Source organism: Diachasmimorpha longicaudata, chromosome 2, assembly GCF_034640455.1.
Source record: "Diachasmimorpha longicaudata isolate KC_UGA_2023 chromosome 2, iyDiaLong2, whole genome shotgun sequence".
In the NCBI taxonomy this organism is placed as follows: Eukaryota; Metazoa; Arthropoda; class Insecta; order Hymenoptera; family Braconidae; genus Diachasmimorpha; species Diachasmimorpha longicaudata.
In genome coordinates, this window is record NC_087226.1 from 12751112 (window position 1) to 12764385 (window position 13274).

The 13274-nt window shown below is 39.4% G+C and overlaps 1 protein-coding gene across 3 annotated transcripts; it reads left to right on the plus strand.

Annotated features, from left to right (window-relative positions):
• The first annotated feature begins 4 nt into the window (after positions 1-4).
• LOC135173120 (uncharacterized) lies at positions 5-12335 on the plus strand. Of its 3 annotated transcripts, none has more exons than XM_064139752.1 (5): positions 5-335; positions 6990-7487; positions 7800-8692; positions 8891-8986; positions 9097-12335. In XM_064139752.1, exons 1-5 carry the CDS (start codon positions 257-259, stop codon positions 11464-11466), a joined length of 3936 nt encoding a protein of 1311 aa, XP_063995822.1. In that variant the 5' UTR covers positions 5-256; the 3' UTR covers positions 11467-12335. The 3 variants fall into 3 exon arrangements, with proteins under 3 accessions (XP_063995822.1, XP_063995825.1, XP_063995823.1); XM_064139755.1 differs by lacking the exon at positions 5-335 and adding an exon at positions 1217-3127; XM_064139753.1 differs by lacking the exon at positions 5-335 and adding an exon at positions 4551-4778.
• The last annotated feature ends 939 nt before the right edge of the window (positions 12336-13274 follow it).

Consider the following 13274-nt stretch of genomic DNA (forward strand, 5'->3'; position numbering starts at 1 on the left):
GCCAGTCGGTCAGTCGGTGCCGTGCGCGCTCTCTGAGCACATGATACAGCTCTTCTCACAACTCTCACGTTACCCCGAATTCCCCTGAATGTGTATTAATAGCCCTACAACGCAACGAATGCACCTATCATCAGTGCCCCCGAAGCGCCGACAAATTACCGAAAGACCGATGCAGTGTCTCTAGTTATTCAGTGTAATGAACTCACCGATTACTTAACAAACAAGTTTGTGCATCAAACGAGTTGCTGAGAATACAATGGCTAGTGAGGTGACTGCTACGAGTGCAAGCAGTGCAGGCGACTCGGATGGATCCGTTAGTTGGGAGGATTTTTTCGGTGAGACATTAGACTGATCGATCCGTCGATCATTACTTTTTGAGGTTATTTGTCAATGCAAACGAGAAAGCGAAAATTCACTGGGCTAAACCGGTTGAAGGGTTGCCTGGAGAAGACAGAACAGAACTAATTTAAAACTGGAAAGTGTAATAAAAACCTTCGGCTTGATGGGAAAAAAAATTCAGCCGGATGCAGTGACTAGCCTTCATACCGAAATGCATCCCTATTTCGTGCGCACACATGACGATGCACCAGCATTTTGCCATCTCAATTCAATTTAAAAATTTTGGCCGGCGAGGGAATTGTCCTCATGGACAGTGCCGCATGTGTGAAAAATATTGAGGATCCCTTTATACCCAAGCTATTTTAGATATTTTTTTCCTCCAAATATATATTGATTGGAATTTTCTGAGTTTACTTTTCCAAGTTTCCTTTTGTTAATGGAAAGTTGGAAAATTTCTGTGGAAACGAAATAAAAAATTTAATTGCTCTCAACGGTCAATATAATAGTATCTTCTATCGAACTCGTTAGGTATCTCATCGAAATTTTTTCGATCGTATAAAAATTTTTCCCTTCGGGGAAATGCTTGATTTGTAATAAACGATGGCTCTCGGTGATATCGTATCTTTTATTTTTTTGGTCATAATCTTTTTCTGTTATCGAGAGATTCTACGCTGGAGTTTAATGGCTCGTCGTATATAGCTTTCAGAGCTTCACGCCTTTTATAAACATCTATAGTTTTTTTTTGGGCTTTTATGGGGTTGAATAATTTGTCTGGCGTGAGGGGTCAATTACCTATTAAAGTTTTTTGCTCGAGTTGTGATGAAGGGCTCTGATGTGAAGAGGAAAGTCGCTTGAGATTGTTGGCATTTTTGCAGTCGTGTGTTTGAATTTTTAAGGAATTCAACTTGATCTCTTTGTGGAAATTTCATTTAATTGCATTTTTAATTAAATTTCTTTGACGGTTTTTCAGAACTCTTGAAACGATTAATCATCTACAAAACCCTCAACGAGTAATATCTTTTCTTATGAACTTAGAAATTGCACGTCCCCCGACCGTTAAATAAATCAAGTAATTTTTCAGTTCCAAACAAATGGAACATTTCCTGTGAATGACTCGCTGTTGAAAATTCCATTATTTTTCCTTGAATTTACATGAGTAACAGCTTAACGATGTGCATCCAAGAGCCCTTTACTCAACAATTTCCCGAGTTGGGCTGCATTAACTTGTGGACCAGCCGATAATTTCGATGATTGTGATTTATGCCACCACATCCCGAGAAAATTTCATTCCGCCTCCTCTTCCTCATCTCGCATGCGTCCCACGCACAGTGCTATATTGTCTCCCTTGTTCGTTGACTGTAGCCACCAAGATCACTCAAAAACATCATTATCAGAATATCAGCAGATAATATTATATGGTGAATTCGTAAGGAACTTTAGCATTTTCATAGTGCATGTTGTGCCAGACAGAGAATAGTCCGTGGTCGAGTTCTAGTTCTATGTTAAAGTCAGCCCAATGGCGTGGGCATGAGATGAGGGGGATAAAGACATCGTTGAGATACATGACGCTATATTTGATACACTGACGGTGGATTACTAGGGTATCACGAACATGTGGTCTCAATGAAATTGTAATACAGCTTCTTATCGTTGATACAGCTCAGATGGATGGACCCCACCCTGTTTATTTTGAGTTATGGCCACCTGGTTTGTACTTCCGGTTTGGAAATCAACAAGGGGAGGTGTGCGATACGTCGGGATGTGCGATGTATTACTGGATTTTAAATTCTTTGAGGGTATTTCCGGAGGTTCTGATTATTCCACGAATTGATTTGAGGAATTGTCAGTTCTCCAACCAAAGCTACAATTTTCGGGATAATCTTGTCTGTGGAAAAAATTAAGCTCTGCAAAGAAAACTTCAGCAGGAAATATTTTTATTTGATTCTAAAGCTTGAATACTTATAAAAAATCATGGTTAGAAATAATGTATTGAAGAAATGATATTTTTGACGCTCCTTAAAAAGTTGTAGCGATAGCCTCTTGACTCTGTCATAATATGCAAACATCCCAGATTTCAGGTGAGCGAAATAAGTTTCAAGTGAAGTTTCTCTTGAATTTTTAAACGAAACTTGAAATTTTATGAGCCCTTTCTCTCCAAGTAGAATTTAATACCTCTTCACTGGAAATTACTGCTAGAATGCCCATAAATTTCCCTTTCTTGTACCATCCTTTAAAAATATGTTCTCAAACTTCAGATTCTCATCTCAAGGAATTTTCAAAGTTAATAAGGAAAAATAAATCATAACTCGCAGTGATTTTCATGCCATATTACCTCTGAAATTTCACATAATCTGATAATTAGAGTCGGATAAATATGTTTTGCATCATTGCGGGTTTATTTCTCATTTCAGTTTTAATTGAGAACTTTACCGAATACAATTAAATGATTATTTGTGAACAAAAATGAAATATATTCTTCATTTTATATTCAATCAACGGATCATATAATAGGGGGTAATGATGAATAAATTTTTATGCGAAAATTAAAACGTCTGCGATGCTACGCACATGGTCTAATGCCACTTGATAATTTCATTCTCAACTTCCATACCACATGGATCTTCCTTGGTGCAAGAAACTCCGGGTTGTCTGTTAAAAATCGTTTGAAACCAATGGGCAACTGGTAGCTCACAAAACTGGCGCCAAGAAACTTCACAAGACCACGTCGAATGCTCTCTCTTCTGTCTCGGATATCCGACGCCGTATTCCTTTTTTACTGTCAGTTTGTGTACGTATTTATATCTTCATATGTACATATTTGAGTGGTTTTAATGTGTATTAGTGTTACGCCTCGCAGTTTCTCGTCCAATGGCTCGTATCAATTCTCAAAAGCCTGCTGACTCCTTTCCGTTCTGCCATTCCCTTCAATTTCCTCGAGACTATTTGACCCCATTAATATCGGGGATAACTTATCGAATTATCGGGTTATCGATTTACATTTCATGTACGCAGGAATGCAATGTTTGCTGAATGATTAGCGGAGTTTTATGGAAAAGAAGAATAATCTTGCAATTTTTATCTCGCTAAATAGAGCTAACTCCATGAAATTCTATTGGGTTTTTTTTTTAATCAGTAATTATTATGTCATCTTCTCAATACACTATTGTTATTAAAAAATTTCCGTTTCTTCTCTAAATCATTATCAGTACATGAAATATAAAAAATGATTACATACCAACATCAACGCGGTCTGATTGGCTCAATGAGAGAGAAAGAATGAAAAATTGTGAGGAAGGACGATAATCCAGTAAATTCCATCGATAAATGAGAACACCAGAATCGATAAATCGGCAAATTCAATAACGTAATATTAAATAACAACTGAACTCATCACGACAAAATAATATCATATAGCACAACAATTAGGGTTTCCTTGAAAGCAACTCTCAATAAACATATTTCAATAAATATATCGTCATCAAAATAATACCAATTTGAATTCCAATGCACGCATCGTCTGCTCAAACGTTCAACAATCATTCAGAACTACACACGGGTTAATTGGGGTTCACTACATACTATAATATGCAAGCATATATTGCACCGCAATATAGTACGTGAAAAAATATAATCGATTAGAATATCACTCAAGATAAACATCGTTTCTATTATAAAAGGTAGTGTAGGATTTTTCAATTTCAATTTTTCATGGCCTTTAATCCATGTTCTCCATTAGAAAAGCAGACGTGATTATAGCTCATTATTAAACATATGTGCGCGCTCTTTCCTATGAAATTTAGATAGGTTAAAAAAAGAGGCGAGATAAGGGAAGACAATCGAGGCGAGCCTCAATGAAAAAAATAAAAATCTAATTATTGAAATGGTTATGAAAATTCCCCCGACCCAATTCCCAAAACATTCGTCGGTCACATCTGACAATAGGGACAATCGTACTCATCCATTGTGATTCATCATCCCAACGATCTCATCAGCACGCAGTCTCCCATTGCCTCGTCATTACCTCCCACCCAATCTGTTGTTCTAAATCCCCTCCGAACAACTATCACGCACGCTGTCCCCCCACAAGATTTTTAATTCCTCATTCTCCGTTCTGTTTCATTTAAACGATAATCATGTGACGACTCATTGGCCCTCGTAACCAGCAGTAGGGGAAACTAGTTGATGCTTATGCAGCCAGTTACATTAACTATTTCAGTTGTCTACCTGTTGCTGCTAGTGAAACGCCTCGTGTCGACCAAAGTTCTTGAGCCATTCTCCCTGTTTCTATGATTTAACAGTTTTGACAGTTATTCGTATCGAGATGTTATCGCTCGTGTATCATTATTTTCAATGTAACAGAAGAATGTTAACGGTTGTGTCCGATCATGGCATGATTTATCCCGTTCAAATGTTGTTCCTGCGGATGTTCTAGGTGACAGGTAAAGTTGAATTGACGTCACGTGGGTGGATAGTCGGAAAAAGCGAGGGAATTGTCAATGAATGTGCATCGGTTCAGTTCGGCGGAATTCTTATGCCATCTCTTGGGGGGAATCTTGATGTTTCATTCAATTTTTTGAGGAGGGCTGATTCTCTCGATTGATAAGAAACAACGGCAATTTTCAGTCGTCGTTTAATCAAAGTTGAATTTTCCTTTTTCAGATATTGATTGTATTTGATCAAGTTGCCAATTCAATTTTTTTTTATTGACTAGTACTGTTGACTCCGAAATTCAAAGGAGGAAAAATATTGTTTTTAATTTTTTTGGTATCCATCTAATACGAAAAACTACAGATTTTTGGCCTAATCGATATGTTTTGCGATATTATCCATGGAAAAATATTTTTTTATGACGAGGAATACCATGTGGCCACGCCATTGGGCGACCCTAAGGCGCCCGTCATGCTCGTGATTCATCCGTTGGAACGCCAATGCCTTTCTGTTACTTTCAATGCCTCAACAATTCTCGTGAGTTGAGGTTTTTCACAACTCCATTATTATTTAATTTTTTTTCAATGCTCAGGGCTTAGCCATTGTTTGGTCTAACTTCTTGGCTCTTGTTTGAATTAATTTCAGTGTTAATTGGCGGGAGGAATGGGGGGTGGGAGACGTTTTGCGAAGTTGATGAGAAGCATTTCTAATGGTTGAAAGTTAAATGTCTAAATGTCATCAAAATTGTTATCGAAAAAATAGTTAAAATAAATAAATAAACTAACATCTGACATTCTACAAGTTGAAACTCAAGCACTACTACTTATCTCTACTAATAATCTCATAATTTACAAATAAGGAACACTTTAGATGAAACGCAAATAATTTTGACTAGTGACATTTGATCCGATGACAATATGACGAATGACATTTCAACGTAATGTTATGATCAAGTAATATGGAATAGAGAAATTTTAATACAGCATACCGTGTGAGAACTGCAACTGTTGTTGAGTGCATGTGGTTTGGCTCATTAACTTCGAGGGCCTGGCATACCACGATGAATGAAACCTATTGGTATGTGGCACTTGGAGTGCCAGGGCTCGTGCGCCAGTCAATGAACAAAGACATCTTTTTTTTGGGGGGAAATTTTTCTCACGATTTATCGTCATGAGTTGTTTATAAATTATTTTCAAGAAAATAAAATGAAATAGAGAGGCAGGGCGACAATAAAATCACTCGATTAATCATTTAAAAAAAAATATCCGAAGTACTTACACATCCCTAAATGTCAAGACTTAATCGAATATTTCATATTATTTCTACATATTTTACGGCTTGATGAAAGTAAAAATATTCCCCAAATTTTGAGAATGAAAACGTCTATTGTCAGTCAATCAGAGGTGAAATTTTTGAAAAAATCCTTCCCACCTCCCGAACTTTCTCATTCCCATCAAGAGATCGGCATTAATTCCCCCGCACTCTCCCAACAACAAAATTTGACTAGTTTCATTCCATTTAATCAACGACTGAATGTCACCACATGCCAAAGGCCAAAGTGCAATGAAACGCGATCAGTTTCTCGGTAACAACAGCTCCTGCAGCACGTCGGTGCCTACAGCACACGACTCCGGCGCATGCAACCAAACCCGTACGGGTTTACGTATGCCACAGAGCACGGGAGGCATTGAACCCAGGGGCATGCAATAGCTCCTGCCTGTTTCTAACTTCTTTCTTCGTTCTATATATACATATATACGTAAATATGCTCTCCAGACTGGGTTGTCTTCTGAGAAAAGAGATTTCGATAATTTCGGTGAATTAGGCAACTGGCGTTTCAGTAATTTGCCACCGGATTTTTTTAAAAGAAATAATTTGTCCTCCAGTGAGAGGTAGTTACTGAATATTGAATGATGCAGGCGAGGATGCGGTCAGGTCGAAAATAACGTGGGTATATTTTAGGTCGAGTCTGAGAGGTATGTAGGGCTACTCTAACTGAGGAAGGGGAGAAACGGAAATTGGGTTGGTCCAATTTATAGCTATTTTTAAGGGCATTTGTTCACCTTTTATTTTGTATTGTCACGACGGGAATAAATTAATTGGTTGTATTAACTGTTGAGGAAGCGTCGAAGTCGAACAAAACGAACTCAGTTTTTTTAAGGCAATTTTTATTATCATATAATTGGTGACAAAAAATAATTATTTCGTTTCTCCCACTTCAGGTACATCAACGGATCTTGTGCCCCAACTGCTGGGTATGTTTGACGAGTTGGCGCGTAAGGAGCAAGCAAATAATCACAGTGGTGATCAAATACCAGCAGCAATACAGAAGCGTCTCAGTCTGGTTGCATCGCATTCTCAACGTAACACCATATTCGGTCAGATCTGTAGTGCAGGATACACGGAAAAGCATCTGACGATGGAGGAGAATCAAATGCCAGAAGTAACTGTTTGCCACGGTCTCGAGGAGAATAAGGGGACAAAGGGATGCACGATGATTAACAACTGCATTACCAAGACAAAGTATAACAATAATAGATTAGCACCGGAGCAAGGACTGTGCGGGAGGCAGAAGAAGCAACTTGGAAGGCCACTATCGGGCAGTTCAATTGCTTCCAGTACTTCGTCCAGTGGTGGCAGTAATCAAGAAAATACTGTTTCCGCCAATCCGTATTTGGCTTCTGTCGAGTCATTGGCCGATGCTTGTGCCAGTTCACAAGGTTAGCACTTTTTTTCTTTATTTTGTCTGTTTATCTTCAGGATTGTATGATTTTCAAGAATGCTCCAGCGTTTCATTTAAATCCAGGGAAATGTAATCCTGTATAGATGTTTCAAATTTTTTGTCGCCCAGATGAAGAGAAATTTGTATTTCAATTAATTAACTAAAATACATCCAGAAAGTACAACTGCAATACTTTATATACCAAATGCGGCCAATTTGAAAAATTGTCTCACGACTATTCATTTTCTAAGATGAACAATCAATGGTTCCCATTGAGACAACAATTCCAAATGCCTAATTGTAATTTTAGTATCCGGTGACAGTGGGGTAGGAGCTGGCTCGGCAGAAGAACCTCACTGCTTGCTTCTGCGAGAGGCCATAAATCGTAGAAAAACAATTCCCCAAGAATCAGTATTTCGCAACACCGTAGAAAGAGTCTTGTTAGAGATTGTGGATACGGAGGCAATTTACGTCGAGCATCTCTGCCAGGTTATCCAAGGATATCTGATAGTCTGGCGGGATGACCCAAATTCTCTCCTCACCCAGTTTGAATTGTCTAACTTATTCAACAATATTGAGGACATATTTAGCTTCAATAGTCAGTTTTTGAAGGAAATTAAAGAATGTCAGTTGAAGCCCATTCTCGTGGCGAACACCTTCATCAAGCACAATTCTGGTTTCAAAGTGTACACCGAGTACTGTACCAAATACCCCAGAGCTGTGTCGATACTAACGGAGCTGATGAGCCGAGAGGAAACTGCAAAGGCCTTCCGCGAGAGACAGGAAGCCCTGGGGCATGCCCTACCCCTCGGTTCGTTCCTTCTCAAGCCTGTTCAGAGGATACTCAAGTATCATCTTCTGCTGGAGAATTTGTCGAAGGAATTCGAGGCCGACGACGCCGGGAGGAACTTCAACGAGGGCAAGAGCACCATTGATGAGGCACTCAAGGCCATGACTGGAATTGCTGAGCACATCAATGCCATGAAACGCAAGCACGAACATGCTGTCAGGGTTCAGGAGATTCAGTCGCTGCTTTATGGATGGACTGGGGCTGATTTGACCACCAATGGTGAGCTCATCGCTGAGGGGAGGTTCAGGATGAGGGGGGCTAAAGCACCCAGGCATGCTTTCCTCTTCGAACGAATGCTCTTACTTACAAAGAAGAAGGAGGACGGATTGCTTGTTTATAAAGCTCATATTATGGTATTTATTTGCTTTATTTTATTGTTTGGTCTTGTTTCTCTTATTGTCTATTTTTATATTTTGATTTAATTTAATTTTATATCAACTTCACTTCTGTTTAAGTCTCTTTTACATATCTGTACAGAACGCCCTCGAGCATTATGCTTTTTTTTAACCATTATTCCCGTAATTAATCTTCACTTTTCTCCATTTTTTCAGTGTTCAAATCTAATGTTAATCGAGAGTATACCAGGAGAGCCATTTAGTTTCCATGTCATTCCCTTTGATAATCCAAGGTTGCAGTACACTTTGCAGGTGAATAAATTCATCAATAAAATGCACATGTTAAGCTCTATTTAATCGTGTTCGCTGGGTATATTCATAGAATAATTTCCTCAATAGTAATTAATCCCGTTTCTTCACAGGCACGAAACTTGGAGCACAAAAGGGAATGGACCCTCCAAATAAAACGAGTAATGCTGGAGAACTACAACGCGGTGATACCCATCCACGCCCGCCAATTGGTGCTCCAGCTGGGTCAATCTCATCACGATGACGAGGCTACCACTGAAAAAATATCAATGAAAAAATTGTATACATCGCCACCCGAGTACCTGGAGCGACGAAAGCAGGAGAAAGACCGGCGAAGATCGGAGGCTGGAATGGGGCCAAAATCGAAGAAAAACATTGCCAAATTCGACGGTAATTCGACTGAAAGTCCGTCCTTCTCCTCCTCTTCATCGACCTCATCCTCGTCCTCTGGTCAACGAGAGCAGGGTCTGAACAGATCGCTGGACGGTCGAGCTTTAAAAGTGAAGGACAGACTGACTAATTGGCGGAGAAAATCCGAGCCTGGTTTCCAATCGTATGTGTCCTTCAACAATTCCGACAATGATGAGGAAAAAGAGAAGGACATTAACGAAAAAGCGAATAACAGCATTAACAATCAAAATAATCTCCCTGGAAATTCATCGCCCACAGAAGCGATCAATTGTCCAATCCCCGAGGATCGAAGGGAGGAAAACATGAAGAACAATCTGGCCCCAAATAAAGATGTGAATATGGAGCCCCAGACAGTCGAGCAGATAGTGGGTCACATTCTCATGCAGAACGAGGAATTCCAGAAGCTCTTGGAGAAGCAGAGGAACAACAGTATGACCAACGTTAGGCAACAGCAACGTTTTCATAAGGACCAGCAGATGAACACTCCCATGGATACCTCCGAGGAGAGTGACAATTGCGACAGCTACCCCTCGAACCCAATAAACAACAGGATGAGATTGAACAGAATAACTGGTGCCAATAGGGAGAGAAGAGAGTACAGATCAATGCGCTCCAACAACAGCTCCTGGACTAGTCGATACCAGTCGGACAAAAGTCCAGGGTCTCAGCTGCGCCTGCAGTACAATAACTTCAAAGCTGATACTGACCAGCCAAAGCCCCAGGATAAGACATTCAAGCGTCAGACCATTCTGACGGAGAGTAAAATAATAAAAACAGCTCTGAGAATAAACGACGACTCGAGGGAGGAGGGTAAAGTCGACTGTCCAACACGTCCCTCAGTCTGGCTGACTCAACTCTGTGAGGACCTGCCAACGTCACCCCATAAATCAGGATCACTGCCTCGGAGTTTTCAGATTAATCCAGAGCCTCGGGAAAATTATTCTCAGGAGAAGATCGACAAATCCAGGTTCCTGCAGAGGGATGGGAAGCCGTTCAACGAGAGGCCATTTACGATAGCCTCTGATAAGCCAGCTGACATCAGCCTCGAGGATATGGAGAGGTACAACTCGTACCAGTCGGAGGAGCAGATCAATCAGCTGTCGAATTCAGATCTCAATTCCGCTTCGACGTTCTTCTGTTCCCTAGAGGATAATTCAACAGTGGACTCTGATTCTGACAGGATCCATCCGGATCACAGAATATACAGGAGCACAATGCTAAAGAATGTCCTTTCAAAGGCTGGCAGCCGTCTTCAAGGATTAAGGCTAACTCTCAGCACGGAAGCACTAGAGTCTAGTGATCCTGCTGATAGCAAGTCAAGGAGTCACAAGGGAAAGAAGAGGAGTAAGTCCAAACTGTTGAGAATCTCCAGGGAGAGCTCTACTGATGTCGATGAGCCCACTGGCTGTGTACCCATCAGGTCCTCCGAGGGAAAAAGTGTGTCATCATTATGGTATCAGCAGGGGAGTGAGGGATTGGGGGCCAGGATTGCTCAGGCTGATTATGCTGATCCATCTGTCCTTTTTGGGGCATATTTCGAGGGGAAGGCAGAGAGGGAACGAGCTGCCAGGAATGATGAGAAATACTGTGAGGATGAGGCTGCGGAAGATTGCCAGGAGGTTGACGTCAAAGAGTCTGATTGCTTCTACGAGAAATCCTTCGAGAGCATCGAGGATTATGCGACTCTCACCCATAATGAGGGAAAGGACGATGCTTTCAGGGACAGTGCAATATTCAGTGATGATGAGGGGAAGGGGGAAGGTGGAGATATATTTGGAAGGAAGTCGGAGGGGAAGAAAATTCCACCCCCTGTGCCGGTGAAGAAACATTGCCTCAAGGAGATGACTAAGAGGGGTAAGCCTAGCATTGCTGCTAAACCCGAGGGATTAAAAGTGAGGCCCGTTGGGGACAGGAGGAGCGAGGGTACAGGTGTCAAATGCATCAGAGTCAGTCTGGTGCAGGGGGACCAGGGTGGGACGGTTGGGGAGGTCAATGATATCTCAGCGGGACAGAGCCAGGTTGGCTGGGTCAAGAGGATGGTCGGACAACTTCAAGCACAAATCGAGGCATAGTCCTGGAGAGTTCAAGTGGTGAGCTTTTTTGTTTGAGGGGAAAACAGTCACTCAATTATCTGTTCAAAAATTGTAGTTAAAATTATCCATATGTAAACATTCATCCATTTAGAGGATTTTTAGAGCAATTTTGCAAGATTTGTTTAAAAAATAGACTGATGATATAATTCTATTAAAAATCACCTTTTTAAAACGGGTTTCATAAATTAACCAGATTCACCCTATTTTACCCTCTTGCCCCTCAAATAGTTACAGAATTTCGCAGCAACCACGTAAACTCAAGTAGACTACTCCACCACTGTCCACCAATAGACTCTAGTATTCGAGATATTTAATGAAATTATAATTAAAATTCAGCAATGAACAAGACGATAGATACTGTTGCGTTTTATTGGGAGAATTTTTCCTTTCTATTTACAATTTAATTTTTGCTAGTCGTGTTTATACATAATACAATCATTGTAAATAACTGACAAATAAGAAATAGTTAAATACTGTCATTTATTTTTTCTACTCATTAAGGATAACGAAAATCACGATTTGGGTATTCAAACAACGTATTTTGAAAAAATGTTTGAATGAAAAAAATCACCAAATCAAGTGAGTTTCATAGTTGAACGATCGCATTTCCCTATTTATCTATATTTCTCCAGTATTTTATACTGCGAATTCCATATTATTCTTGGTCTTTGATGTCTCGCATTGTAAACCGATACGGAATGACATTATCAATAAAAATTACGTATTTTTTTTTGTAATTTTTATTAAAAAAATTTTCTCCGTATAGTGAAAATAAATTTGTACATTGAAGCTGCGTCCGTTGGTTTCCAAAAAATATTAAAAATAAAACTATAAGTATTTTAAAAAGAGATTTTTTTTTTAATTCAGAGAGAAATGATGAAAAAACGCAATTACCTTGTAATGTCTTACGTAAACCCCAGCTCAGTTTAACTCTACGTTGAATTGCCCAATTTCTTATTAGGTACATTGAGTTTTCCATTAAGATTTCGATAAAATTGAAATTTCCTTTACACTGTTCCTTCATATTATTTTGATAAATAAACAAAATGGTTCTATGAAAATAATGCATACAGCTTCCTGTACACTCTGTTCGTGGCTTTCCCTATTCTAATATAATCAACTTGTTTCATACATTTGTTGAACTAGACTCGTATATTGCGACAAAGCTACGATATACAGTGGGCAGGTACAATTTTCGCAACAGGATTTAGAACGAAAGATACATGTTCCAAAGCAAGGAGTCCACTCCTAAAAATCACCAAAAAATATCACATGAATTAATATTGCCCTGAAAAAAATATATATAAATTTCGTTTGCTCCGACGCAACCAAGCAATACCTTGATTTTTTAAGAAAAAAGAAACACAGAAATTATTTTAAAAAATCAATAGTTAAGAATCATATTGATTAATGTATTATGCACAAAGTCAAAAACAAAGAATCAACATGAGGTTATTAATATTTCTTCATGTGATATTTTGGCCGTGGCCCAAAGCGGGAGTACATCATTTTCTTTTCTCCATGCATCAAAGCTCACAACAGCGGAGAGATGAATAAATAATGAGAGACAAGTAAATTAATAATTACAACCATATTTGAAGGGGAGGGGTGATAAATTGCAAATTAAAATGCAGACTCATGCCATAAAGTTGTTTCCCTTATCTCTTGACTCATTATCCACCAAATTATTGTCTCAGATCGTTGGGTTTTCGTAATTGGGGCGAGTCATTCCGATTGCATTAAATCTCCAAAAGTTAGATAACATTTTTTCGCAAAAAAGAAGCCCC